This window comes from Monodelphis domestica, chromosome 3, assembly GCF_027887165.1.
Source record: "Monodelphis domestica isolate mMonDom1 chromosome 3, mMonDom1.pri, whole genome shotgun sequence".
Taxonomy (NCBI): Eukaryota; Metazoa; Chordata; class Mammalia; order Didelphimorphia; family Didelphidae; genus Monodelphis; species Monodelphis domestica.
In genome coordinates this window covers 11,333,982-11,361,828 of record NC_077229.1, presented here as the reverse complement: position 1 = coordinate 11,361,828, position 27,847 = coordinate 11,333,982, and the positions used below count along the sequence as shown (strand labels likewise).

Here is a 27,847-nt window from a genome sequence, read left to right as displayed (position 1 = left end):
TGTGTTTCCTCAGGGGTGGCAGGCAGAACAGAACCTGGGCATCTACAAAAGGATAAGACATTTCTGATGCTGGACAGTTCCTCCTCAATCCATGACTAAGACAGTTAACTTTAGCCTGAGGAGTTCCTTAGTTTCCCCAGATTTGGAACTCAGGATAATATTCAGGGAGATGTTGCCCAACACTCATAAAAGCATTTCTCAACTGTTTTCTGCCTTTCTTATCTCTCTGCTCCAGCAGTCTCTGAGCTCTGGCCTCAAGACACAGAAGCATCCCTGTTTCCACCAGATTAATCCCATTGTTTCCCAAGATGGACACCTGGTGATTGGCATCTTTTTATCCTTATTCTCAGTTGAAGTAAACAGAGTAACAGGAGCAGAACTGTTTGAAAATTCTCCAAACAAAGCTTGTAAGCCTTATCAGTAAGTGCTTCTCTATCTGTCTGAGATTATTCTTGCCATGATGATCAAAAAGTGGTCCTTATCTATTGATTAGAAAGGCAGATCCACGCAACATAGGGCAAGGGAGCTCCAGTCTTTCCTTGTCTCTAATTTCTTTTACATTTGTGTCAGTTTCCCCTTTGTCACATTCACTTTCCCCTCTACTTCCTCTTATAAGAGGCCCATTCTTAGGAAGCTCGGTTCTGATTGAGCTCAGTCTTTTAGAACCTTGCCTTCCCTGTCCTGACTTCATGTTTATACTTAAGTATTGGAACTAATGAAAATCCTTAGAAAATAGACCCTTTGAAATTAGATTAATATCCTGAAGCTACAAAAAATGTTTTAAAGACTGTGACCCTTTTCCATTCTTGGGCAGAATTATTTCTGTTGCATATACTGATATTGTTCAAGGAAAAGATCTGGCCCATCCAAAGGAATGAAAGCTCCAAACTTTCCTCACTACACTTATCCATCTGATAACAAGTGAGCATAACAATTTGTATAGTCATAGGATATCTTCCTTTGATGAAGATATTATATTCTTTCCAACTCTCACATGAGTGGAAAATACATCGTAAAATATTTTTTCTTATGAGTGAGTGAATTTATCACGTTCCTCTATTTTAATTGGTGCTAGTCACCTTTTAATGATTGACAGAGCACTAGATAGTCCCAACAAAGTTGACTAGACCTGCCTGATACAGATCCTGAAAGTTAAACTGAGGGCTCGGTTACTTTGAGTTTATTGGGAAAGAGAAGTATTCCAGGACATAGTGGTTACAAGTATTGAGTGAGTTTTAGAAATATATTTCTGATTTGCCTGCTATTTCTCATTATGTGTGGAATAGTCTGACTCTCTCCAGGTGATATGTGAGGCCTTATTTTTGTTTCTCTAGAACAATTTTATTGAACTGTTAGCATCTAGGGAAAGTGGAACTGTATTTCTTTGGTTATGCTTTGAGAAGGTGTATTGACATTTGTACTGATGTCCAGGTTATAGTTCTGTGCTTTCTTCTGTATCATTTTTCCTTTGAAGAAAACTTGGTTTACATAGCAGGAACTCTGGGTGTGGCAATGTTAACTCACAGAGGAGCTTCTTTAAGTCTCCAGTGCTAAAATGATACTCAGACTAAAATACCCCAAATTCCCGGACAATTTCACTTTGTGATAGCTGAGGAGAAGCACATTAGCAGTTGAATCTTCCTTTAGGTTAAGGGGGAAATTTTGAGATATGTTGGATCCTCATTTGATAGATTCGTGTTCTGACCTCTTCTTTATTTTCTCTGTAGCCCAATGCTTCTATATAGCCATCTTAATATCCATTTCTGTCTCTCTGGATTCCTTTATTTCCCTTTCTATATTTTATTTCAACTATAAATTTAAAAATACAAAAATCATTAAATCATTATTTACTTTTAAAATGCTATATTTCATATACTTCTTAGTCTTATTTTCTTTATTATTCACTAATTAGGCAAAATTCCCAGTTTAGCATAGATAGAAGTAAGGGAAGGTTGTACCATCCCTCAGTTAAACATTAAATAAAAATCCTTGTCTAAGTCAAATAGCCCTTTAAACCCTATGCAGTCTTAGAAAGATGTCTTGAGAGTAGCACTTTTGGGTGAGGATAGGGATTTTCCTTCTCTCTTCTCTTATTCTAATTCAATGGAAAAATGAATGAAAAGTAAAAGAAGACACAAAGAATCACAAATCCTCAGAAAATAGTAAGTGACTTCACAAGACAAAGTTGAAAATTCTGTGTATGCAATCACATTAAGTGAGATATTAAGGACTTGAGATTCTCTCATGATCACCTGGATCTATTAAAACAAGCAGAGATTGCCTAAGAGGTGGAGACTAGTAGAGAAATTTTACTACACTGTGTATATATTTTTTAAAACATTGCCCAAAACAAAAGAAGTGTTTATTCTCTGCTGTTTACATTCTGGCTAAAAATCTGTCACTAAGTTACAATCTTTAAAATACTTTTGGTTTTGGGGAGGGAAGTGAGGAGTCAGGGATGATTCAGGACATTGCCTTTCATCAAAGGCATCAAACAAGACCTCAGGAAGAGACTGGGGGCCAGAATGCTATCATAACCCTCTACCTGTTTGAACTTGTTTGTATCATGCCCTCCCTTCAGAATGACCTCTTCCTTAAATAACCTTATATCAAAATCATCTTCACTATTCAAGGGTCTTGATCTTCTCCAGAAAGCTTTACCTTCTTTCTTCAAGATGGTGGGGTCTCCACCTGCTCAGCTCTCTGAGATCTCAGTGCCATTGACCTTTAACAAACCCTATGTAACTGGGTTGTGGTCATTGATGTTTCTATTCTTTCTCTCACTCTAACATAGAACTTCTAGGGGTCAAGGGCCATGCAGATCCACTGGAGGATCTATAGTACAAGTTGGATGCTCTTTATCACTTTGTAGAATGAGTGTGTGACCCAAGCAAGCATAATCATATAAGAACAGCTCTCCCCATTTCAGGAATCATAAGAAAGAAGGAATATAAGAACAAGGCACATGCAGAAGGCATTTTTATACAAATGAAATGAACTGAACAACTGTCAAAGTCCTTAGTTTTGACTCAGATGATTGGTGAATTCTTCCTTTTGAAAAGTATTAATTTAGAGGGTTTCTTCATGTTCTATGGCACTGACTCCCACAGATGGCTTCACAAAAATTACCAGCAGGCTCTGGCTCTACTGTTTGCTGTAGAGGAGATTAACAGAGATCCCCATCTGTTGCCCAACATTTCCCTGGGATTCCACCTCTACAACACCTACCACAGTGATGAGAGAACCTTGGAGAGCTCCCTGAGGTGGCTGTCTGGGGAGGATAAACTCATCCCTAACTACAGCTGCAGGAAGCAGGAAAGGTCTGTGGCTGTTATTGGAGGGGTCACCTCAGCTCTCTCTGTCCAGATGGGGACCCTGCTCGACCTCTACAAGTATCCACAGGTGAGTGATAATGAACCTGACATATTATACAGATTTATCAACCTTAACAGTAGCAACATAGCAGCAATAGCAATAACTAAAACTTCTCAACTTTTAAAAGTGCATTAGAGTTTTAAAAATGTTTTATAGCTGTACTTCTTTTGATCCACACAACAAACCCATAAGGCTGACATGATTATTACATCCATTTTCTAGAGGAAGGTACTGAGGCTGATAAAAGTCAGGTTGTTTGTCCACAATTGTGCAATTAATAAGTTCCTGAGGCAAGATTTTACTTCAAATGTTTTTGACACAGTTTAACCCTGTGCCTCAGTGTCATACAGCTGCCTCTATCATTAGTGAAGGTAAATCTCTCCCAGAATATAATTCAGAATGTAGGGAAAGAATAGAATTGGAGTCATTTAGATTCCAACTCATGCAGGGATCTGGCAGGGAACCTGAATATTCTTGCCCATTAAACAGATTGCTAGATTAGTGTAAACCTTAAAATTTCTCAGACTTATGAATGTTGGAAATTTCCCCACTGGGGAATCTTCTACTTAAAAAAATTCCCTAGCATATAGTGAGAATTCTACTTGAATGTGAAAACTCCTTGCCTTGGGAATATCCCTGCTCCACCCTACTTAAGATTGCTTTAGCTAGCTGTGTGACCCTGGGCAAGTCACTTGACCCCCATTGCCTAGCCCTTACCACTCTTCTGCCTTGGAGCCAATACACAGTATTGACTGCAAGACAGAAGGTAAGGGTTTAAAAAAAAAAGATTGCTTTAGGACAGAAAACTCCTTGCTGAACAATGAAAGTGCTTTGACCCATGCTTATGGAAAGGACAGGAAGTTCTTTGAGTCATGCCTGTTTTTAAAATTGATACAATGGGATGCTAGGTACCCATATAGGTGGGGAAACTTGTAAACTACTTAAACCTAAAAGGGTGATAACTTATTCAGAGGTTTTTTCTTAATGAAATTTGTCAACACAGCAGCATTTTTTTCTGACTTCTAAAGAGATTAAAACTACTCAGCTGTGAATTCAAAATGGGTGGTCCTTTAGAAACATCTACAGTGATTGGTAGATGTAAGGACTTAGGGGAGGTGACAGAGGAAATTTTTGCCCTTAAAAATAAGAGCTTGGATCTCATTCAGGAGCTCGATTTCTGATTGTCATTCTGGAGGATCTCATTCTGAGAGACTCATTTTCCTTGAGGACTGATGCTTGAGGGCTCTTTCCTTGGAGATAGATCTCTTTGAGGAGAAGTGCTCTTGGAGGAAATCTCATTCTGAAGGAGAGCTCCTTGAGGAGCTCCTCTGAGGGGCTCTGTCCCTCTGAAGTAGGAGCTCTGGAGGCTCTTGAGAGAGGCCCTTTGAAACAATCTCTGGCTGGAAGACTCTTTGAGGAAGGACTCTGGCCTGGTATCACTAGTATCCTTGTTTAGTCAGACCTTGTGGTGAGTGTTAAAAAACTGACTGATTTCTCTTTTAAGACTCAGGTCTAGGCCATATTGGCTTGAGGCCCTTCATACTTATTCCTTTCTTACTCTCTCTCTCTTTCTTTGATTACTCATTGTATTGTTAATTAAAATCTCTATAAAACCCAATTGACTTGGGTATTTGAATAATTGGGAATATTTCCCTGGCGACCACCTTATATTTGATTTAAAAACCCAAGACACTGTAGTGAAACATATTTCTGCAGTCAAATTTACCCACCCTCTCTTATATCTATCACAATTTATATCTTCCACTATTTTAATCACTACAGTTTAAGACCTCAACCATTTTAAATCTCACATTAGGGATAGAATTTACATGCCTGAATGGACTTAGAGTTGAAGGACTAATCGGTCTATTACATCTCTTTCTATATATTTCAAAGTTAGTCCTGAATTTCTTGAGAAGAGAGTTATTTACAAAAGGAAGTTTGAGTATGACCACTGCTTTAGAAATTGCAGATTTGGAGGAGCAAAGACAAGAGTGCCTGTGATGCTATGCTAAGAGCACCCTATCTCTGTATCTTTAACAATGTGCAGACAGTGGCGCAAATTGTTGTCACTAACCATAAATTGACCCAGAAGTCTCATTAAGGTCACAGAAGACACCTACACACTTGTGATATGAGCAAATTCCTTTCAGAAAATAGTTCATTCATGAATGATGGGAAAGAATCTTCTCTGAATACTTGTCTTGCAGGTGGGCTCATCTGCCTTTTAACCTTGATGCTTACTAACTTTATCACTGCTAGACACGTATATATCTGACTGCTCTGTTAGTTCAGAACTAAGAGCAGGAGTATCTCTAATCAGTCTTAACTTAGGGCCTTTTCACAAGATAATATATATACCTTTGATTTGTTCTTCTAAAAACTCCCTATTCATATACACCGACCATTTATCAAATGGCAAATGACTCTTATTTTAATAAATTTGTCTCAATTACCAAACTATTATAGAAATGAGGACTTTATCAGTGAAACTTGCTATAAAAATATTCCCCAATTCCCCCCAATTCTTATCAGTCCATCTTTTTATTGTCTTTCTCTCACCTTCCCTCCTACTTTCTAATTGAACAAGATATACTTCTCTAGCTAACAGTGTGTGTGTGTATTCTTCTGTCTTTGAACCAATTCATATGAGTGAGAATCAAGTATTATTGCCTCTCTTCACCTTTTAATTCTCCAGTGTAGATTATTCTTTTGCATATCACTTTTATATGAGATACTATTCTACATTCTTCCTCTCCCTGATTCCTTTCCCCAACGCATCCCTTTCTGGTTCTCATGCATGTTTTTCTTTATCCCAACAGAATTAACACACTCTCACAGCCTCTACTTGTGTAGATTCCTTTTAAGTGCTCTAATAATGATAACATTCTTAGATGTTGCATTTATCTTCCCATATGGAAAAGTAAATAACTTAAAGTTGTTGAGTCTCTTACAATTTCTTTTTCATGTTTACTTTCTTGTGTTTTACCTGAGTATTATATTAGAAAATCAGATTTTCTAGTAAGTTAAGACCTTTCCTTTAAGAATGCTTGAAAATATTCTATTTCATTAAATACAATTTTTTCTCTTGAAATATTACCCTTGGGGCCCAGCTGGGTGGTTCAGTGGATTGAGAGTCAGGCCCAGAGATGGAAAGCCTTGGGTTCAAATCTGGCCTCAGATACTTTCCAGCTGTGTGACCCTGGGCAAGTCACTTAATCCCCATTGCCTAGCCCTTACCACTCTTCTGCCTTGGAACCAATACCCAATATTGATTCTATGAAGGAAGGTAAGGGTTTAAAAAAAGGAAAACCTAAAGAATATTACCCTTGTTTTGCCTTATGGTTTATTCTTATTTTAATTCTAATTCTTTAGACTTCTGGAATTTCATATTCCAAGTCCTCCACTCCTTTAATATAGTAGTTATTAAATTCTGTGTGATACTAATTATGACTCCATCATATTTGTAGGAGTCCTTTTTAGCTACTTGACATATTTTCCCTGACTTGTGAGTTGTGGAACTTGGTTATGATTTTCCTGAGAGTTTTCATTTCCTAGGAAAGAGTTAGGGATCAATTTCTGGTGTTGATCAGTAGATTCTCTCTATTTCTATTATAACCTCTGATTTTAGAAGTTTAGGTAGTTTTATTTTATAATTTATTGAAATGTGATTTCTAGGGTCTTTCTTTGATTATGGCTTTTAGGCAAGCCAATTCAAAATTGTTACTCTGGTATCTATTTTTCCAGGTTATAGTTTTACTAATGAAATATATCATAACTCCTTTTACCCTTAATTTTTTGAGATTACATGTTGATACCATTTTAATAATGATTTTATGACATTTTGTAATCATCTTCTTTCCCTTCCTCCAAGTTCTCTCCTCCTCCCCAAGATAGTAGGTAGTATGATATAGGTTGTACTTGTGCTATCAGAATATATATTTTCATTTCATCACGTGGCTAAGGAAGATACTTTTCACTTTCCCTGGGAAAATAAAAGTAAAGGAAATAAAATTTAAAATGGTACGCTTCAATCCTATTGTTTCTAGATTACACACAGAATAATTAGTTTCCATCTGCCTGTGAAGAGTTTGAATTAAGATTGAGACAACAGTCTTGGATATTCACATTAATGATAATTATTGAATCATTTGCAACTGATCATCATACTTTATTTTTGTTACTGTGTACAATGTTCTCCTGGTTCCATTCACTTCTTGTTGAATCACTTCATAGGAGTCTTCCCAAGTGTTTTCTATTATTTATTATTTCTCATGACACGATAATATTCCATTATAATAATATACTACAATTCCCATTCATTCAGCCATTCCCCAATTAATGAACATCCCATCATTTTCCAGTTCTTTGCCACCACAGAGTGGCTATAAATATTGTGGTATAAGTATTTCTGTTTCCCCTATCTATGATCTCTGGGATTCCAACCTAGAAGTGGTATATTGCTGGGTCAAAGGGAATACACATTTTTATGACACTTTTGCCTCAGTTCCAAGTTGTTTTCCAGAATGGTTGAATCAAATTGCAGTTCCTCTAGCAGTGTATGGTGTCTAATTTTTCCACAACTTGTCTTCTTTATACTTTTGATTTTGTCTTCTTGTATCTTGATGTCTCATGGCATTATTAGTTTCTACTTGCCCAATATCAATTTCTAAGTAATTTTTTCAGTGATCTCTTGTAACTGTTTTTTAGTGATCATTTCTTTGATATTTTTGTGCCATTTACCAAGTGGTTAATTGCTTTTCCCCTAATTTTCTTCATGTGCTCTCATTTCTCTACCTAATTTACCATTACTTTACTTTGATTTTCAAAATATTTTTCATTCTTCTATGAATTATTTTTGACTTCTGTCTATTTCACTCATTCTTTTTTCCTTTGAGACTTTGCTTGTATAGCTGTTTTAACTTCATCATTTTCTGAGTTTCTGCCTTGATCTTCCTTGCCACCAGAGTAGATTTTTATGATCAAGTTCTAATTTCATTCATTCACTTTTAGACTGTTTATTGACTTTGAACTTTACAATAAAGTTCATCTCTGTTTCCAGCATTGGGATTAGGGTATAATGGCAGTATCCAAAACTACAAAGTTGCCTTTGCTACTTTAAGAAATAGTTATGTATAGTTTTGAAGTTTTTGCTACTTCCAAGATGGCATGATCTAGGGAGAGATGTGGCCACTAGACCTCTGATCCTTTTTTGTAGGTGGCTCTTCAAGGCCCCTTCTCCTCCTGGATCACAACAATACTGCTCTTCCAAATTGCTGTTCCATTATAAATAAAAGCATTCTTCTTTATCCTTGAACTGTGACCCATAATCAATGAATAGAGCAAATGAAATCACTAAACAGTGTTTTGTCCTGTGGCCAGTGCTGGCATATGACTCCCCTGAGCTTTCCTTCAGATCGTTTCCCTCATCCCCTTACATTTTCTGGTTTGAATGTTCTCATAGCTACTGCTGCTTTTGCCATTACCAAATCCCACCACTGGTCGCTCTAGGATGGCCTCGTATATGATAGACTGCTCTTTCTGTCCACTTAGGCTCTCTTTTGCTGGAAGAGTGAATAGCTCTGTCATTATTTTAAAGTGTTTGTTGGGAATCAGATATCTTCAATTCTCAAAGCATCCAGTTTGTCATTCTCCTTCTCTTACAGCTTCAAGGTGATGTGGACAATGAGGATTCTCTTAAAACATACAGTCTTGCAATTCTCTTTTAACTTTATGTCATGAAATCTGTGCATTTGTTAAGCCAAGAGACAGAGGACCTAGAATCTTAGATAAATTCCTTTGAGGTGATTTGTAGTAATTATAACAGTATCTGCTATTTAAAATGGAAGCCTTCAATTAATTTCAAACATTAGCAATTGAGAATAAATCCAAATTTAAAGGAATAATTTGATCTTCTAAGAAGCAGTGGAGATGTTTATAAATGTTTGCATTGTAAGAAATGAGATGCTTATTTTTGGCTTTCCAGTTTGATATAATATCTCAAATGGCATTGTGGGCAAATTTCAAAACAACTAACATTCTCGGCAACTGGCTTCTCACATTGGAAAAAATATTGTCTGGTGGCTCATTTTGCTATCGAGTGACTCCTTACCCTAGACTACCATTTTCTTAGGGTCCCACTCAATTTTCACTTCCTTTATATGGATCTCCACATGTCCCAAACAGGAGAAGGGATAGGGGATGGAAGAGAATAAGTATTTACTAAGAATCTAATAAATATCAGACTCTGTGCTAGGCACTTTGCAAATATTATCTCCTTTGAACAGTGAGAGATATGCATAGCTGGCAGCTCATTTTACATTGGTGGTGTATGGGGTGCTCAGGGAGTGGTGGTATCTCTAGTATGGAGGGCTTGTTGTGCCCTCCTAGGGCAGCTCTCCAGCCTCTGACCCCCACCTGACACCCAGCTCTCACTTGTGGCTCCTAGTAGCTGCTAGCATGCGTCAGTGGCCACACCCGGGGCAACGGCTTCGACAGGCCGGCCAAACCTTGTGAGGGTAGCCATCGGGTCATCGACCCCTGGTGAACCAGGGCTTTGCTCACCCAGCATGTGAAGACTGTTTCGGCGGAACAGACGGAAGAAACCAACAAGAAGGTTCAACAGCTGAGAGGGCGACGCAGCGAGGCACTGTGGAGTGCTCAGGGCGTGTTGGAGCAAAAAGGACAACATGGCCATCCAATGCAGCTGTGGAAGTCTCCAGGTGTAACGACTTTTCGTGCCACTGGACCCAGGCTTCCAACGCCGAGAGAGTGGGACTGTCTCTGTGCACCGACTTTTCCACTTAAATCTTCATGCACAAGTATCTTTGTGCCCCAAAACGCACAAAGACAATCGTCATACTCGGTTACCGAGAGACTACTACCATACCATTAGGACACTTGAATGCACAGGTGTTATTATTTTCCAAATATCTCTCCTTGCCCTAAATTGCTCACCCAGTAACTCATTTCCATCACCAGTCTTTCTTCATTCTTTTCCCCCTTGTTTCTTTTTTCCACCATTTTATTTTATATTTTAGTTCTAAATTTTACAAAATCAAATAAAACAAGCATTTCTATATTCAAAGAAAAAGATTAAACATAAATTAAATGATAAATCTCTTAAATGTTTAGTTTCTTTTCCCTCATATCTACATAATAAATACCATAAAAAAAACTTCCAAAGCTTTCCTGCTTGTCTGTTTCCTTCTGTATACCCTATTCTTTTCTTTTCTTTTTTCATTTATGAAATTAATCCACAAAGATTCCAACCACCCTCCATTACCCTTCTCACATTGGAGAAATTATTGTCCAGAAAACCAACATACTCATATAAATTGTCTGTCATGTTGTTTTTTTCCTTTCCATTCACTCTCTAAAGGTAACATTCACAATTTATTCTGCCAATATTAATTCTGTAACTGTGTATAATGTTCCCTCATTCTACTCATTTCATTATTCATTATCCCATGTAATTTTTCCAGTTTTTTTAATTAGCCACTATAATGGGCATGAAATGATATCAGAATTGTTTTTGTTTGCACTTCTCTAATCAGCACTGATTTAGGGTATTTTTTCATAAATTATATATGGCTTTGATTTCTTCACCTAAAAATTGTGTGTATATTTTGCCCATTTTATTCGTTGGGTAATGATTCTTCTCTTACTCTTATGCATTTGACAAAATTCTCTATATGCTTTCAATATAAGACCTCTATCTGAAAGGCTGCCTATAAATACCACCACCCCCCAGTTTTCTGCTTTCCTTCTAATATGAACATTTTTATGGGTACAAAATCTTAAATTTGATGTAATGAAAATCCCCTATTTTACATTTCACAATGCTTTCCATCTCTTTTTCACTTATAAATTCTTTTCCTCTCCATACATTTAATGGGTAATATGTTCCCTGTTCTTATTTGCTTTTACTATCTTCTTTTATGTCTAGATCATGTATCCATTTTGATCTTATCTTAGTGAAGAGTAGGAGACTGGTCTATACCTAGTTCCTTGTAACTTCTTTCCAGTTTCCCCCAAATTTTTACCAAATACTCATTTACTAAATAGTCATCCAAAACCCAGACCCCATTTTTCACTGAGTGCAAGGTTATTATAACATTTTACTACTTTCTATTGTTGTATGTCTCTCTTGCTCCACTGATCTTTCTTTCTATTTCTTAGACAGTACAAAATAGTTTTGAAAATTACTGCTTTATAATATAATTTAATATCTGGTTCTGATAGATCTCTTTCTTTTATTTTTTCCAATTAATTATTTTACTATTATTGATCTTTTATTCTTCCAAATGAATTTTGTTATTTTTCAAACTCAATAAAGTATTTTGGGTAATTTAATTAGGATGACTTTGAATATATAGATTAAATAGAAAGGATTTGTCATTTTAAATATATTGGCTCTGCCTATACATGAATAATTAATATTTCTCCAATTACTTAGATCTGATCTTATTTTCATTAAAAGTGTTTAACAATTATGTTCATGTAGTTCCAGGGTCTGTTTTATCTAGCATACTCACAGGTATTATATTTAATCTATGGTTATTTTAAATATATAATCTCTATCCCTTCTTTCTGGATTTTATTAGTAATATATAAAAATTTGCATGTAGGCTTATTTTATAAACCACAATTCTGCTAAAATTATTGAGAGTTTCAACTAATGTCTTATTTGAATCTCTAGGATTTTCCACATATACCACTGTGTCACCTGCAAACAAATAGCTTTATTATCTCTTTATCCTTATTATTCCTCCTATTTCTTATTCTTCTCTTATTGCTATTTCTAGCATTTCTAATATTATACTAATATTATGCAATAATATTATTAATAATGAGCATTCTTGTTTCACTCTGGACCTCATTGTGAAGGCTTCTAGCTTCTCCACTTTACAAACTGTAGAAGTAATTAACTGTGTTCCAAAGTTTACACTTGTTTTTCTATTGTTAAATTTATGGTTGGACTGAATATTTAATTAGTCCCCAGGGATTAAATTCCAATAATGAATTACTAAAGTAAAATGGAATTTATGGTATTTTATTTTTATAATAGAGGGAAGATATTAAGGAAGAGAGAAAAGGGAGAGAGAGAGAGAGAGAGAGAGAGAGAGAGAGAGAGAGAGAGAGAGAGAGAGAGAGAGAGAAAGAGAGAGAGAGAGAGAGGGAAAGAGAGAGAGAGAGAGAGAGAGAGAGAGAGAGAGAGAGAGAGAGAGAGAGAGAGAGAGAGAGAGAGCGCTCTGGCTTCCTCTAAACCAGGTAGAAATTCTAAGACCCCAGCCAGGGGAAAGGAGTCTCAAGATAATGGGCCTTTCCCTGGAGGCTCAGGCCTCCCTAAAGGGCAAGGAAGGAAGTCAGCCTTCACACTTACCACATTGTCAGTTCAATCAGCAGATTCTTTTATCAACCTCAACTCCAGCAGGCAGGCTGCACTCCAAGTGTTACTCTTTCAAACTCCAAGTGTCCCTCTTCACTCCAAGTCTCTCTTCACTCCAAATGTCTCTGTTCACTTCAAGTATCTTCACTCCAAGTGACTCCCTTCAAATCAAATGTCTGTGTGTGTGTCTGTTTCCACTTTTAAAGACCTTTTTCTCTTGTGTCACTTTCCCTAAATTTTTACATCTACCAATCATAGCCAACACTCCACTCCAGGACTGCCCACTCTTTCACACATGGGTCACAGACCTCTCACTCAATGTATGAAATGGGTGTTCACACCTTTTTGTGGTTAAAATCCAAAATGGGTAGATCTCCATACTCAACTTAAACAAGTACTGTTTAAACTTTGGGGATTAAAATCTAAAAATAGACAGGGGATTACAGTTTAATAGTCACAATCAAGGAAGACCTAAGTGCCTTCATTGTTACAATCAGGAGAGAGCCAAATCCAATCTTCACACTATCAACAAAAATTCTCATTTAAGAATTTGCATTTTGTTTCAATTCTCTCCCTGTGAGCATGGCTTAAACTGATTCCTATTACTTTCTCATTCAGATCAGCTATGGTCCATTTGATTCCATTCTTAGTGAAAAGGTCCAGTTTCCTTTTCTCTATCAGATGGCTCCCAAAGACACTTCTCTTCATCAAGGTCTTGTTCACTTAATGGTATATTTTAAATGGAACTGGATTGGTCTGATTACCTCAGATGATATGAGAGGTGAGGATTTCCTCTGGAAAATTAGAAGGGAAATGGCAAAGAATAGTATTTGTGTATCCTTCTCAGAGAAGATTCCTGTAAGTGAGAGAAGACATATGGAATCACAGGAGACCTTCATGCCCAGGATTCTATCATCATCAACTGTAGTGATGGTCATCCATGGTGACACAGATTCATTAATGATTTTGAGATATTCACAAATTCCTTTATTCCCAATACGGAAGGTGTGGATTGCCACGTCTCACTGGGACATTACCATGAGACACCTCTATGTTGAAGGTTTTGCTTTCCATGGAGCTCTCACATTTTCATACTTGACAAGTGAAATTCCTGGATTTAGGACTTTTCTTGAGGCAGTTAGACCTTCAAAATACCCAGATGACATTTTACTAAGGGGATTCTGGCTCTCAGCTTTTAAGTGCTCAGATCAAATGGAAAATCCAGAGCAAGAGATATGTTCACCAAATGCTTCCCTGGAGACTTTGCCTCTATGCTCTTTTGATATGACCATGTCTGGCTGGAGTTACACCATCTACAATACTGTCTATGCTGTGGCTTGGGCTCTCCATGAAATATTTCTGAAAAAATCAGAGAAAAAATCAATGAGAATTGAAGAATTCTCATTTCCTCATTCTTGGCAGGTAATATTGCTTTTTAGATATGAAATAATGAGGATGTATTTTGAGTATGGTTGGGGACAATGTACAAAACATAGTTCAAGTTCTCCAAGTCTGTCATTATATGTTCCTTACAGAATGTATTGTTACTTTTCATTACTTGTCAGTATTCATGTGCTCATAATTATTGTTTCTTTCATAGTTTTGAAGTTGGCAAGCATCTGAGGTAACACCTGGTTGTCACACATGTATCTGTTTTATTTTGCAACAACTTTTCTGTTGTACTTCTGGCTATAGGACAATTTATCTCCTACAAAGGCATCTTATTCCATTTTGTAGCAGATATGATTATTGAAAGTCAATCCATTATCAGCCTGGATGGGATTATATAGGCTATAAAATATCCTATACTGACTGACAACCAACCAATGACCAGTTGTTATAAATTCTCTACCTGCTAGTGAGTAATTTATTCATTAATTCTCATTCTGGGATCTAAAGCAGTCAATATTTTGTTAGATTTCCATATAAATTTCTACTGATACAGTTTTTCATTAGTCTAGTGATGAGCTCTGAACTGTCATTATATTTTATAATTGAACTAAAGACTCTCCTTTCTTAGAAATCTTTAATGATCTCTTCATCAGCCTCTTCATGAATCATGGGTTTAAATGAACACAAGTTCTATTGAACATACAATTTATTAAGGGTGTAAGTTCTTTTAATGAGCTTTTGCATCCCTGAAGCATAAGTGCATAACCACATGGCACGTTTTCCTAAGGCTCTGCTCTGCCACATGCATGAGACCTTCCAGAGCATGCTTTTAAGTGGGCAAAGCAAGGCTAAGCAAAAGGTGAATTTTCCCAATGGGAAAAGGCTCTGTTGATGAATTTTCCCCTGGTAAAATGCTTTGAAGATGTGTGTCCTTGGGTGGGCTGGAGCCACCAGTGTTTTGTTACCAGCCAAATTAAACTAACTTATTATGCCACAAAGGTGTTTGGCATATGCAGAAAGGACTAGCACCTCTACTGTGAGGGCCCATTTTCAGGGCTGATTTCTTCCTTTGGTGTCTACTTGTCACCCAATTCTCACTGATGTCTCCAAGAAACTAAGCATCCACAGCATCCATACCCCAGTAAATCATCTGGAGAGACAAGGTAAATCAGGCCAAGGGTAATCATAAACCCCTCTTTGAATTAGGGGGTATCTACTCCAGGCATGTGAAGAATTCCATATCAGAATTATTTGTTCATTAACCATAAAGGCAGCTGAAGCAAGTGCTTTGAGGTACTTAAATCTTAATTAGACATCATAAAAGCCAAGATCACCTACTGCATCCTGAGCCATCACCACTCATCTTGATTTTGAACTTCCATCGTTCTGGAAGAGAGAGTGGGGCTGATGCCTTTATACTTCCTGCCTCACTTAAATCTTATTTATGAATGAACCAAAAGGCATCACCAGTTATTTCATCCTGGTCCTCTTTGAGGACAAAAGACAATAACCAAGAAATTATACAAAGAAATACTTCAATACCATATCTGAGATGATAGTATGGATAAAATCATTTATAGCCATTAATAGTGGCTGTTAATTTTTTCACAATTACAAAATAAACCTCTCCACTAATCAACCAGCTGCTGATATTCTCTCTCAAAAATTTTCATCTCTATCAGAAACTGACTAAAACTCAGTTCTCTCAAAAAATGCTTTAAATGCCACACAGATTTGTTTTTAAATCCTGGAGGTGAGAGAGAGGCATGAGAGTTTGGTGAGTATGGTTGTGACATGGTCAGATCTGCGCTTTAGAAAATTTATTTTGGTGGTTGAATGGAGGGTTGACTGGAATGAGAAGAGACTTGTGGCAGATAAACCCACCAGTAGGCTACAAATATTGTAAAAGTCTAATATATTTCAGAGATGATGCAAAGGTAAAATCAATAGACCTTGCCAATAGATTATTTCTTTTATAAAACTCTTACCTTCCATTTTATGTCGATCCTGTATATTGATTCCAAAGCAGATTATAGAGAAAGGCTAGGTAATGGGAGTTAAGTGACTTTTCCAGGGTCACACAGTTAGGAAATTTCTGAAGCCATATTTGGACTTCCCACTTCTAGGCAAAACTGTCAATCCACTAAGTCATCTAGATACCCCTGGAAATAGATTATTTAAAGAGGATAAGAAATAGTAAGAAGCTTTAAAGAGGTTGTCAACCAGTATTATTTAAGCAACACTGTGGGTTCTAGAGGTAAAATTCTATGTGTTCCAGGAGAAAGTCATGTTTTATATCTCCTAATAATATGACAGAGTTCAATAAGGCTACAAAACAAACTTAATATCTATCACATAACTAATAGGTTTTATTTCAAGAAGAACTCATCATTCAGGCACCATCTAGTGATGAGGACTTTCTTTCCTTTCAGCTGCACTCCTTCCTGAGAGATACACACTTCAACAACAGTGCTGGTGATCAGGTGTTTGTGGATGAGAAAAGAAGCTCTGAAGCTCAATATGCCATTATGAACTATGTATTGTTTCCTAATGAGTCTGAAGCTCTGGTGAAAGTGGGACAGTTTGTCCCCATGGCTCCACATGGTCAAGATTTCACAATTTGTGAAGATGCCATATTGTGGGGCTGGTGGGATTCAAAGGTCAGAGACATTTCTTTTTAATTTCTTTTTAAAATTTTATTTAATTGATTAAAATTTTTTTCTCATGGTTACATGATTCATATTCTTTCCCTCCCCATCCTCCAACCCCTGCTCCCATAGCCAACACCTAATTCCACTGGATTTTACATGTGTCATAGTTCAAGACCTATTTCCATATTACTGATATTTGCACTAGGGTGATCATTTAGAATCTACATTCCTAATCACATCCCCATTGACTCATATGATCAAGCAGATTTTTTTTTCCTTCCCTATTTCTACTCCCACAGTCCTTTCTCTGGATGTAAATAGCATTCCTTCTTTTAAGCCCCTCAGAATTGTTCTGGAATGTTGCAGTGCTGACAGTAAAGAAGTCCATTACATTTGATTGTGCCACAGTGTACACATCTCTGTGTATAATGTTGTCCTGGTTATACTCCTTTGACTCTGCATCAATTCCTGGAGGTCATTACAGTTCACATAGAATTACTTCAGTTCATTATTCCTTTTAGCACAATAGTATTTTAGTATTCCATCACCAACAGATACCACAATTTGTTAAACCATTCCCCAGTCAAGGGTATCCCCACATTTTCTAATTTTTTCCCTCCACAAAGGGTGCAGCTATAAATATTTTTGTACAAGTATTTTTCTTTGTTATCTCTTTGATGTATAAACCAACGGTGGTATGGCTAAATCAAAGGGCAATGAGTCTTTTAAATCCCTTTGGGCATAGCTGCAAATTGCCCTCCAGAATGACTGGATTAATTCACAACTCCACTAGCAATGTATTAATGTCCCTATTTTGCCACAAACCCTCCAACATTTATTATCTTCTTTTGCTGTCATGTTAGCCAATCTGTTAGATCTGAGGTTGAACCTCAGAGTTGTTTTAATTTGCATTTCTCTAATTATAAGCGATTTAGAACACTTTTTCATGTGTTTATTGATAGTTTTGATTTGTTTATCTGAAAACTGTCTATTCATGTCCCTTGCCCATTTATCAATTGAGGAATGGCTGATTTTTTTGTACAATTGATTTAGCTCCTTATATATTTGAATAATTAGACCTTTGTCAGGTTTTTATTATAAAGATTTTCCCCCAATTTGTTGCTTCCCTTCTAATTTTGGTTGCATTGGTTTTATATATAAAAAATTTTTTCATTTAATGTATTCAAAATTATTTATTTTACATTTTGTAATTTTTTTCTAACTCTTGCTTGATCTTAAAATCTTTCCTTTCCCAAAGATCTAAGAAGTATACTATTCTGTGTTCACCTAATTTATTCATAATTTCCTTCTTTATATTCAACTCATTCACCCATTCTGAATTTTTCTTGGTGTAGGGTGTGAGATGTTGATCTAAACCTAATCTCTCCCATAATGTTTTCCAATTTTCCCAGAAGTTTTTGTCAAATAGTGGATTTTTGTCCCCAAAGCTGGGATCTTTGGGTATAGACTCTCTTGCTGAGGTCACTTACCCAAAGTCTATTCCACTGATCCTCCCTTCTGTCTCTTAGCCAATAACCATATTGTTCTTATGACCACTGCTTTATAGTACTTTTTAAGATCTGGTACTACTAGGCCAACATCCTTTGCATTTTATTTCATTCTTTCCCTTGATATTCTTGATCTTCTGTTCTTCACAATGAACATTTTTATAGTTTTTTTCTAATTCAGTAAAAAAATTTCTTGGTAGTTTGATAGCTATGGCACTGAATAAATAAATTAATTTGTATAGGATTGTCATTTTTATTAGGTTGGTTTGTCCTAACTATGAGCAATTAATGTTTTCCCAATCATTTAGATCTAGTTTTAAATGTGTGGAAAATATTTTGAAGTTGTATTCATATAGTTCCTGTGTTTGTCTTAGCAAATGGATTCCTAAATATTGTATAGTGCCTAGAGTGATTTAAAAAGGGATTTCTCTTTCTAACTCTTGCTACTGGATGTGTTGGAAATATATAGAAATGCTGATGGTTTATGTGAATTTATTTGGTAGCCTCCAACATTGCTAAAGTTGTTGATTATTTCCTCTACCTTTGTAGTTGATTCTCTGGAATTCTTTAAGTAGATCATCATATCATTTGCAAAGAGTGATAGCTTGGTCTCCTCCTTGCCTATTTTGATGCCTTCAATTCCTTTATCTTCTCTAATTGCTACTGCTTGTGTTTCTAGTACAATGTTAAATAATAGAGGTGATAATGGGCATCCTTGTTTCACTCCTGATCTTATTGGGAATGCATCTAGTTTATCCCCATTGCAGATGATACCTGCTGTGGTTTTATTTTATTTTTTATTTTATTTAGTCAATTTAGAATATTTTCCCTTGGTTACAAGAGTCATGTTCTTTCCCTCCCCTCCCCCCAACCCTTCCCATAGTCAACACACAATTTCATTGGGTTTTACATGTGTCCTTGATCAAAACCTATTTCCATATTGTTATGTTTGCACTAGGGTGATCATTTAGAGTCCATATCCCCAATCATATCCCCATCAATCCATGTGATAATTGCTGATGATTTTAGATATAAAGTATTTATTATTTTTACGAAAGGCTCTTCTATTCCTATAATTTCTATTGTTTTTAATAGGAATGAGTCTTGTATTTTGTCAAAGGCTTTTTCTGCATCTATTGAGATAATTATGTGGCTTTTGTTGGTTTACTTGTTGATATGGTCAATTATGTGGATGGTTTTCCTAATATTTAACCTTCCTTGCATTCCTGGTATAAATTCCACCTGATCATAATGAATAACCCTTATGATCACTATGAATAGAAGAATCGAAAGACTACTTTAAAAATATGATAGATTTAGATAATGAAAAATCCTAATAGACCGTCTAGTACGCTGTCTTCCATTTTTATATGAGGAAACTTATGCTTGCAAATTTGTTGTTGCTGTGTAAGTGACAGGGTTCAGCCTGTCATACCCTGCCAGTTTCTGGGGGTCCTATAAGGTTTCTACAAAGTCCTCACTGGGGTAAGGAGGTGCAAGGATCATAAGAAAGATGGATGATTCAGAAGGACCAAAGTTGCTGGTGGCAATCAATGACAACTTTATTGAGGGGAGTGAGGATTTTTATAATCAATTTGGGTTCCTATGCAAATTTTACAGAATCATGGTAACAGACAAATATTTATGTGTTAACATAAATGGTTAACAGAGAGCCTCCCATCCTGTATGGGAATGAGAGGATGATGTTGTCTTCTACAGGGAAACTTATGGGGATTGAAGGATCAGAGGGTGTCCATAAGTATGATGTCACCAGCTAAGGTTTCCAGGGATATGGAATACAAACATGCCATAGATAGGGAAGTATAATGTGGCTGGGGATTTTCTAGAAGGGAGTATAGATCTTTTATTCAGGGATCCAATCAACTATTTAATTATTGTCACATCTACAAAGTTCTCTACAGAGTTCATGGGGTTTTCTTGGCAAAGATACTGGAGTAGTTTGACATTTCCTTTTCCATCTTATCCCCATTTGACAGATAAGGAAGAGAGGAAATAGAGATCAAGTGGCTCTGCTGAGTATCACACAGCTAATAAGTGCATGAGAAAAGATTTGAACTTACATCTTTCTTATTCCAGGCTCTATCTTCTGTGCCATCTCTTTGCCTCATAGGTCATGTGCTAAGTATGTATCAATATATATATATATATATATATATATATATGTGTGTGTGTGTGTGTGTGTGTGTGTGTGCATGTATACATATAATTTCCTTGAATCAACAGAAACTAATCTCTCCATTCCTCTCCAAATCTTCCTACTTCCCAAATGCAATGAAAGAAGAACAAAGCCCCATGTGTTGTGAAGTCCAAAAAATTTCCACATTGGCCATGTGAAAAATATTATGTCTCATTTTGCATTGTGAGTTTTTCAACTCTATCAGGAAGAATATATCAGGTGTTTTCCTTAATGCTTCTTGATTATGGTTTGTTATTAAACCGATTAGTGTTCCTAATTGTTCCAAATTTGTTAGTTTTTAGCATATCATTGTTTTTTGTAGAATTATTTCACCTGGTTCTGTTCACTTGCTAACATTTATTTTTAAAAAAACCCTTAAGTCTTAGTAACAACTCTAAGATCAAGGGTTAGGGAGGTAGAGTCAAGTATATTGCTGAGTATCATATAGGTAGGAAGTGTCTGAGGTCAGATTTAAACCCATATCCTCCCAACTCAATGCCTGGTAGTTTATCCACTGTGCTACCTAACTGCCTCCTATTCGTCACTTAATAAAATTTCCAATGTTTCTCTGAAATGATTCTTTTCATTTCATAATATCTACCCACCTATATATGTATACACATGTGCACATTGATGGGTATATGTATATATAATTGTATATAATATGTGTATATATATATATATAATAACTTATTCAACCATTCTTCAATTTTGGTGCACCATTTCAGAATCCCATTCTTTGCCACTTCAAAAAAAGCAAAATTATTTTTGTACATCCTTAGTTATAGTTTGTTTTAGCTTAGACCTTATCCTTCCTTCATTTAGCCTACCTTCTCTCTGGTTTCTCCTCCTTATTATAGTCTTCTCTTTTCTGAGCAGTTCACATAAGAGTTAAGTGGTAGTGTCAGCCTTTCCCCACCCCTGTTCCTTGTTTGTACAGATTTCTTCTTGTATGCCCTAATTATGTGAGAACATCTCCCCTAACCTTCCATTCCTTTCTTCATCCAGTGTATTCTCTTCTCATCTTCTCATTCTTCTCTTAAAATCATTGAGACAAGAGGACCACTCCCAAGTATTGTCTAACTTGTTTATCTCTATGATCCCTAATATGGTTCAGTGTGACCCATGAATTATCTCCCCACATTAGAATTTAAGCTGCTTATGTTCCATTGGTCTTTTATTATTGCTCATTTGGATTTATATTCTGAGGATGGATGAGGTGTTCAAAGAGTTCGATCACCTCTAGTATGAGGGCCTCCTGAACTCTTTCCAGTCCTGTTCATCACCTTTGGTCCTCCTGTCACCCAAATCTCACCTGTGGCTTCAAAAATCTGGAACATGCAGCAGCTACAACCTGGAAAAAACCATCTCAGCAGATGGGCTAAACCAAGTTGAGAGTAACCAATGAGTCTCAAACCCATACAAGCATTAAGGAAATGTCCTCCCCAAGTATGTGATGACTTATCCTGGTAGAACGAGGATATGAGAATAATTTGTTCCTCTGACCATGAAGACAAACTGAAGCCGTTGCTGTGGAACACTTAGAACTTGATCACATCAATGACACATGTAAAACCCAGTGAAATTGCGTGCCAGCAAAGGGAGGGGGTTGGAGGAAGGGGAGGGAAAGAACATGAATCTTGTAACCAAGGAAAAATATTCTTAAATCAACTAATTTAATAAAATTTTCAAAAGAAAAAGAACTTGATCACATCCATGACACAATTGTCATCCACTTCATCCTGAGCCAAAACCAGTTGTCTTGACTTTTGCCCTGCCACTGGACTATGTTGTTTCTGGAAAAGATACTGAAGCATGGGTCAAGAGATCAAGCCAGAATGTCATTGATCCTCTTTGAAAGCAAAAGGCAAAGAATAATAACCTTTCATGATTTTTCTTACTCATGTTTGGAAGTCAGTATTTCTCCATAGTTTAATTTTTTATAAGTGAAACTTTATAGTTCTCTATTAAAGGTTTATCTTGGGGTTTTTTCTTTCAGATTTAAACTTAATCTTGTTAGGTAAGTTATTCTGGGCTTTAAACCTTTATCCTCTGTTATCTGGAATATGGTATTCCAAGGTCCCTGATCCACTTGAGTGATAGCTCTGAAAGTGTGTGTGATCTTAACTGTGATTAAATTAAACAGGGCTAAAATTCTTTCTGACTACTTGGAGTATTTTCTGTTGGGCTTGGAAGATCTGGCATTTGGCTAGAATTTTCCTTAGTTCTAATTTTGGAGATCCTTTCAGGAGGCAAACAATGGATAGTTTTTATTTCCACATTGCCCTCTGGTTCTAGGAGATATACAAGCAAATATCTTTTAAGGCATCTTCAAATTTGGAGTCTGGCCTTTTATTCTGATGATGGCATTTAAGTAGTTCAGTGACTCTTAATATTCGTCTCCCCTATATGTTTTCCAGGTCATTAATTTTTTTCTGAGATACTTTGTGTTTTATTTTTTAGGCTTTTGACTTTAATTTATTATTCCTCATTAACTCATGAAGTCAGTGGCTTGTATTTGATTTGTTCTAATTTTCAGAGTTCATGACTTGAGCAAGATTGTGTATCTCTTTTTTTCAAAACTGTATAATACTTTTCCAATTCTTTCTTTAAATTCTCTCATTCCCTCCAATATTCTTCTCTTGCTCAAATTTCATTGATAAAAAGCATTTTAACCCTCAAACATTCTCATTTCATCTCTTCCAAAAACTGAAATTGTGCCCAATCCATGTTTTCTTTTGAGGCTTTTCCTGTGCATATTTGGTACTTCTCTTCTTGTGGGCTTGTCTCTCAAAAATCCCCATTATCCTAATAACTTTTTTTTTATTTTGCCCTTCTTTGATTTGTTTGCTCATCCTTACTTCCAGGCTAGTTCCTTATTTTGGACTTGACTTATGGTTCTATTTGCCAGACACATCTGGATGTGTCTGGATGGACACATCCAGAGGGAAGGTCTGGAGCAGTCTTCTTGGAATTTGGAAGGGGACTTTGTGTTATGCCAAGATGTTAGAGAAAATTCAATGTAGGGATGTGAAGATTTCTGCTCTTTCAAAATGGTCTAATTCTGGATGAAATCTGCTCACTATCTCTTGCTCCTGACCCCTCCACCACTAAACTGAATTCTCCAAGTTTTTTACCTGGTTTTAGATTTGAGCAACAATAGAATGATTCAACCACTGTTAACCACTGCGAATCTCTATTGACAGAACTGAAGGTTTCTTTTGTGTTAGGGACTGCTGCCCTGGTTATTTCTCTGTGGGCACCAGTTTGGAATAGAAATTGGAAGTGAAACTCTGCTCTTCATTTGGGATCTAAGCCACAATGTTGTCATTTGATACTAAACTTACTCCTCTCTTAGTAAACCATATAGAGCCTGAGACTAATCCTTATCTCAGAATGTTACCATGGATACATATCCCTTTTTCCATTCCTCCCTGGATCTGTGACCCAAAACTGGAGAGTGAAGGCCCATAGTACCAGAAGGTACCTTTTCCATGAAAGTATCTTAATATGAGTCTAGAACCTCCTCTTTAACTTGTGCACATTCACAGGTCATTAGGGATAGGGTTATTTCCTTTCCTTAGTGTCTGTAGACTACTCCATCTATCTCTCCATGTTAATATGACCTTTAAAAATGACTGGGCACTTTTCTGGAGCATCTCTAGATCAATTTGATGAGTTAGGGTGTACTGTTGTGCTGTAACCTTTTCTTCTATTTTGTCATTTTCATTCTGACTCATGGTATACCCTCTTAATATATTCAGTGCTACCTCCAACCCTCTTGTATTTCCTTTGAATAAGGTGTACTTATCTGCTACTTCTTTGTACTTCTATCTACTTTGTCATCTTAGCTCTACTTCTCCAAAGACACATTGTGCTTAGTCTTTTTCCAGGTATGACAGTTGAGAATGTCTACAAAATAACAATAGCTCTATAAAAGGAAAGGGCAAGAGAAGAGGCATTTAGTAGGCACCTGATGTGGGCTGGGTTGTTTAAAAATAGTATTTATTTTTTCCTCCCAACAACCCCATCAAGTAATTACTGTTACTAATATCCTTAGAAATTTTTGTAAACTGAGGCAAAGGTTAAATGACTTGCCCAGGACCATATAGTACTGAGTGTGAATTCAAGTCTTCCTGATTCCAAGCTCAGCATTCTATCTACACCACCACTACAGCTATCTATGGGAGTGGCTGTCAAGCAAGGGTTACATAGAAAATAACCTTCCTTTTTCTGTCCCAAACCTCAGTAACTCTCTGTTACAGGAGTGTATTCCATTGACCTGTTCTTTTCTTAGGTTCCCTGTGGAAAATGCAGTGATAGTTGTAGTCCTGGATTCAGGAAGACCCCGTTAGAGAGAAAAGCTGCCTGCTGTTTTGAGTGCTTCCCATGCCCAGAAGGGGAGATCTCCAGTCAGATGGGTGAGTTTCTGCAGGAACTCCCTTCTCATGGCCACTGATATAGAAAAACCACAATACTTTATTCTTCTACAGTCCTCTCCAATCTCTGGGAACATTATTGTCAGTATAATAGATCACACGAGACAGAGGAATATCAGATGAATATCCTGAGATAAGTATCCAAAGTATGGAGCCTTTGATCTAATTACACAATGGGAAGTATGATCTACCAAAGGAAAAAAAGTATTTGTTATCATTTCTTTGATGAACTGAAATTCTTTAGTATACTCTTGAATACAATGGTTGTTTGTATAGGCTACGAAAATACGCATACATGCTTGTACATATATGTATATGTGTGTACATGATATATACACATATATTTTGTATGCATGTATGCATGCATACACATATATGTGCATTTGCAAGAAAAAGGAAGGGAGTAGTTAAATATTTTCCTGTATTCTTTAGGTTCTAAAATAAGTTTCATAAATTGGCCTGTTCAGTAGATTATAGTTAGCTCCATCAGGTGTTCTTCCTTTCCTTCTCTCTTTTCCCACTCTGTGTATCTGTCTCTCCCTCTCTTTCTATCTTTGTATCCATCTCTTTGTCCCTCTCTGTTTCTCTGCTTCTGTCTATTTACTTCTTTATTTTTATTTCCTACCCTCATTATTTCACTTCCCCCCCCCTTTTTATACACTTCTCTGTCTCTGTCTCTGTCTCTGTCTCTGTGTCTCTCTCTTTCTCTCTCCCCTTTGGCCCTTGCTCCCTCCTGGTCTTTCTCCCTCTCTTTGTTTCCCTCTCACTCCATCTCTATTTCTCTCAGTCTCTCTACCTTAGCTATAGCCATTTATTCAAAAGTTGAATTCTGACTGTACTCGTTATGTTGCTTTAAGTATGCTTTTTTTCCAACTGGATTTCTTTCATCCACATTAAGCAAATTTCAATACCACAGCAAGGAGAAATTAGCACTGTAAGACTAAAAATGTTTATAGGATTTAATAATAACAACAAAGTGAGAGAGAAGGGGATTCCTTAAGTCAAGCAAGCAGAACAAAGAGCAAGAGACCCAGTAGCTGGTTCAGCTCAAGCCATAGCAAAAGCCCCACCGTGTGAGTTTCAGCAAATATATAAAGAGAGAAGGGAGAGGGGAGAGTGTGGTGTCCAGAAGTTGTGCAAGACAAGAGGAGAAATACCATCTCAGGTATAGGTGGGGAGGGATCCTCTTTTTGCACCTGGAAACCAGGCAAAGAGTTTTCAAAATTATCCAATCCGGTGTGCATTTGGGTCTACATTTGAAGCAAGATAGCCTTTTGTTGTTTAATGTTGAGACTAATGAAAAGAAAACCTCCTAGAAAAAAATTAAAAGAAAGAGCTGGTCTGATCCCCTAAGGTTTTCCAAGTAAATAAAATCCACTGGGGACAAAAAGCTTTCTATTAAAGTTGCGAGCATGGTTTGCCACATCCTGTCTCCTCAGTTGGAGGCAAGGAGAATTTTGAGAAGGTACAAAGGGTGGCACAGGAGAGCCCCCTGTTCATGCTAAAGTAGCAGGTGTAACCCCCCAAAGGCAGGAGCCTAGGGATGGGGTGGGGCAGCAGGTGGAGAAGGAAACTGGAGGTTTAAACGGTTATAGTGCAGGAACTGCTACCTGGGGTGGGGCTGGATGTAGCAGCAACAAGGAGCACAGGGTATGGGACAGAGCACAGAGCCACAACCATGGTGCTACTACTGTGGAGTTATGACCTAGATTGGGCAGAGCGGATTGCCTGTGACCTGGAAATTGGCCATGTAGATTTGCTGCTTCATGCAGTTTCTAGGCTTGAAAACCCATGTGGGCAGGGGGTGAGTTGGGGGGGAGGTGGGGATGAGGCCAGAAGCAGGAGGCTGTAGTGCCTGCCACTCAGCTGGGGGAAATATAGACATTACCTTCTACTTGAATACTGGACCCAGAGACCAGGAGACTAGGGGATTCAGCCATGGAAGGGAGCAGTCACGAGACGAAAATGATTTTTAAAATAGTCTTTGTTTCTCTCCTGCAGATGCAGAGAATTGTAGAAAATGCCCAGAAATTGAATATCCAAATAAGCAGAGAGATGGCTGCCTCCCCAAGACTGTGATCTTCCTGAGTATGAAAGAACCTTTGGGGATGACTTTGGGGCTCATGGCAGTCTCCTTCTCTTTGCTGACAGCTCTGGTTCTGGGGATCTTTGTGAAGTTCCAAGACACTCCCATAGTCAAAGCCAATAACAGGACTCTCAGCTATACTCTCCTTATCTCCCTTATCTTCTGTTTCCTCTGCTCTCTTCTATTCATAGGCTATCCTACAACTATTACCTGTTTCCTGCAACATACAGTATTTGGAGTTGTATTCACAGTTGTTGTTTCCTCTATTTTGGCCAAAACCATCATAGTGGTTGTAGCTTTCAGAGGTATAAGACCAGGGAGTAGGATACGCATGTTCATACATCCTAAAGTGTCCATTTTTGTTGTCCTCATCTGCTCAGGAATTCAAGTGATTTTCTGTGGCATCTGGCTGGGCACCTCTCCCCCTTTTCCAGAGGCAGATGCACACTCTGAATATGGCCACATAATCATTAGATGTAACAAGGGCTCTACCTTTGCCTTTTACTGTGTCTTGGGCTACATGGGCTTTCTGGCTGGAGGAAGCTTTACTGTAGCTTTCCTGGCCAGGAACCTGCCTGATACCTTCAATGAAGCCAAGTTCATCACTTTCAGCATGCTGGTATTTTGCAGTGTCTGGGCCACTTTTCTGCCCACATACCAGAGCACCAAAGGGAAATCTGTGGTGATTGTAGAGATCTTTTCCATATTAGCCTCTAGTGCTGGATTACTAGGCTGCATTTTTATTCCCAAATGTTATGTAATTCTCCTAAAGCCAGACAGAAATACCATGGGACAGATTAAAAAATAA

General features: G+C 37.2%; 1 protein-coding gene across 1 annotated transcript; it reads left to right on the top strand.

Moving 5' to 3' along the window:
• The first annotated feature begins 247 nt into the window (after positions 1-247).
• On the top strand, positions 248-27,847 carry VN2R551 (vomeronasal 2 receptor 551). The gene is made up of 6 exons (NM_001099561.1): positions 248-420; positions 3,111-3,402; positions 13,385-14,188; positions 16,591-16,818; positions 24,812-24,935; positions 26,955-27,847. Exons 2-6 carry the CDS (start codon positions 3,367-3,369, stop codon positions 27,845-27,847), a joined length of 2,085 nt encoding a protein of 694 aa, NP_001093031.1. The 5' UTR covers positions 248-420; positions 3,111-3,366.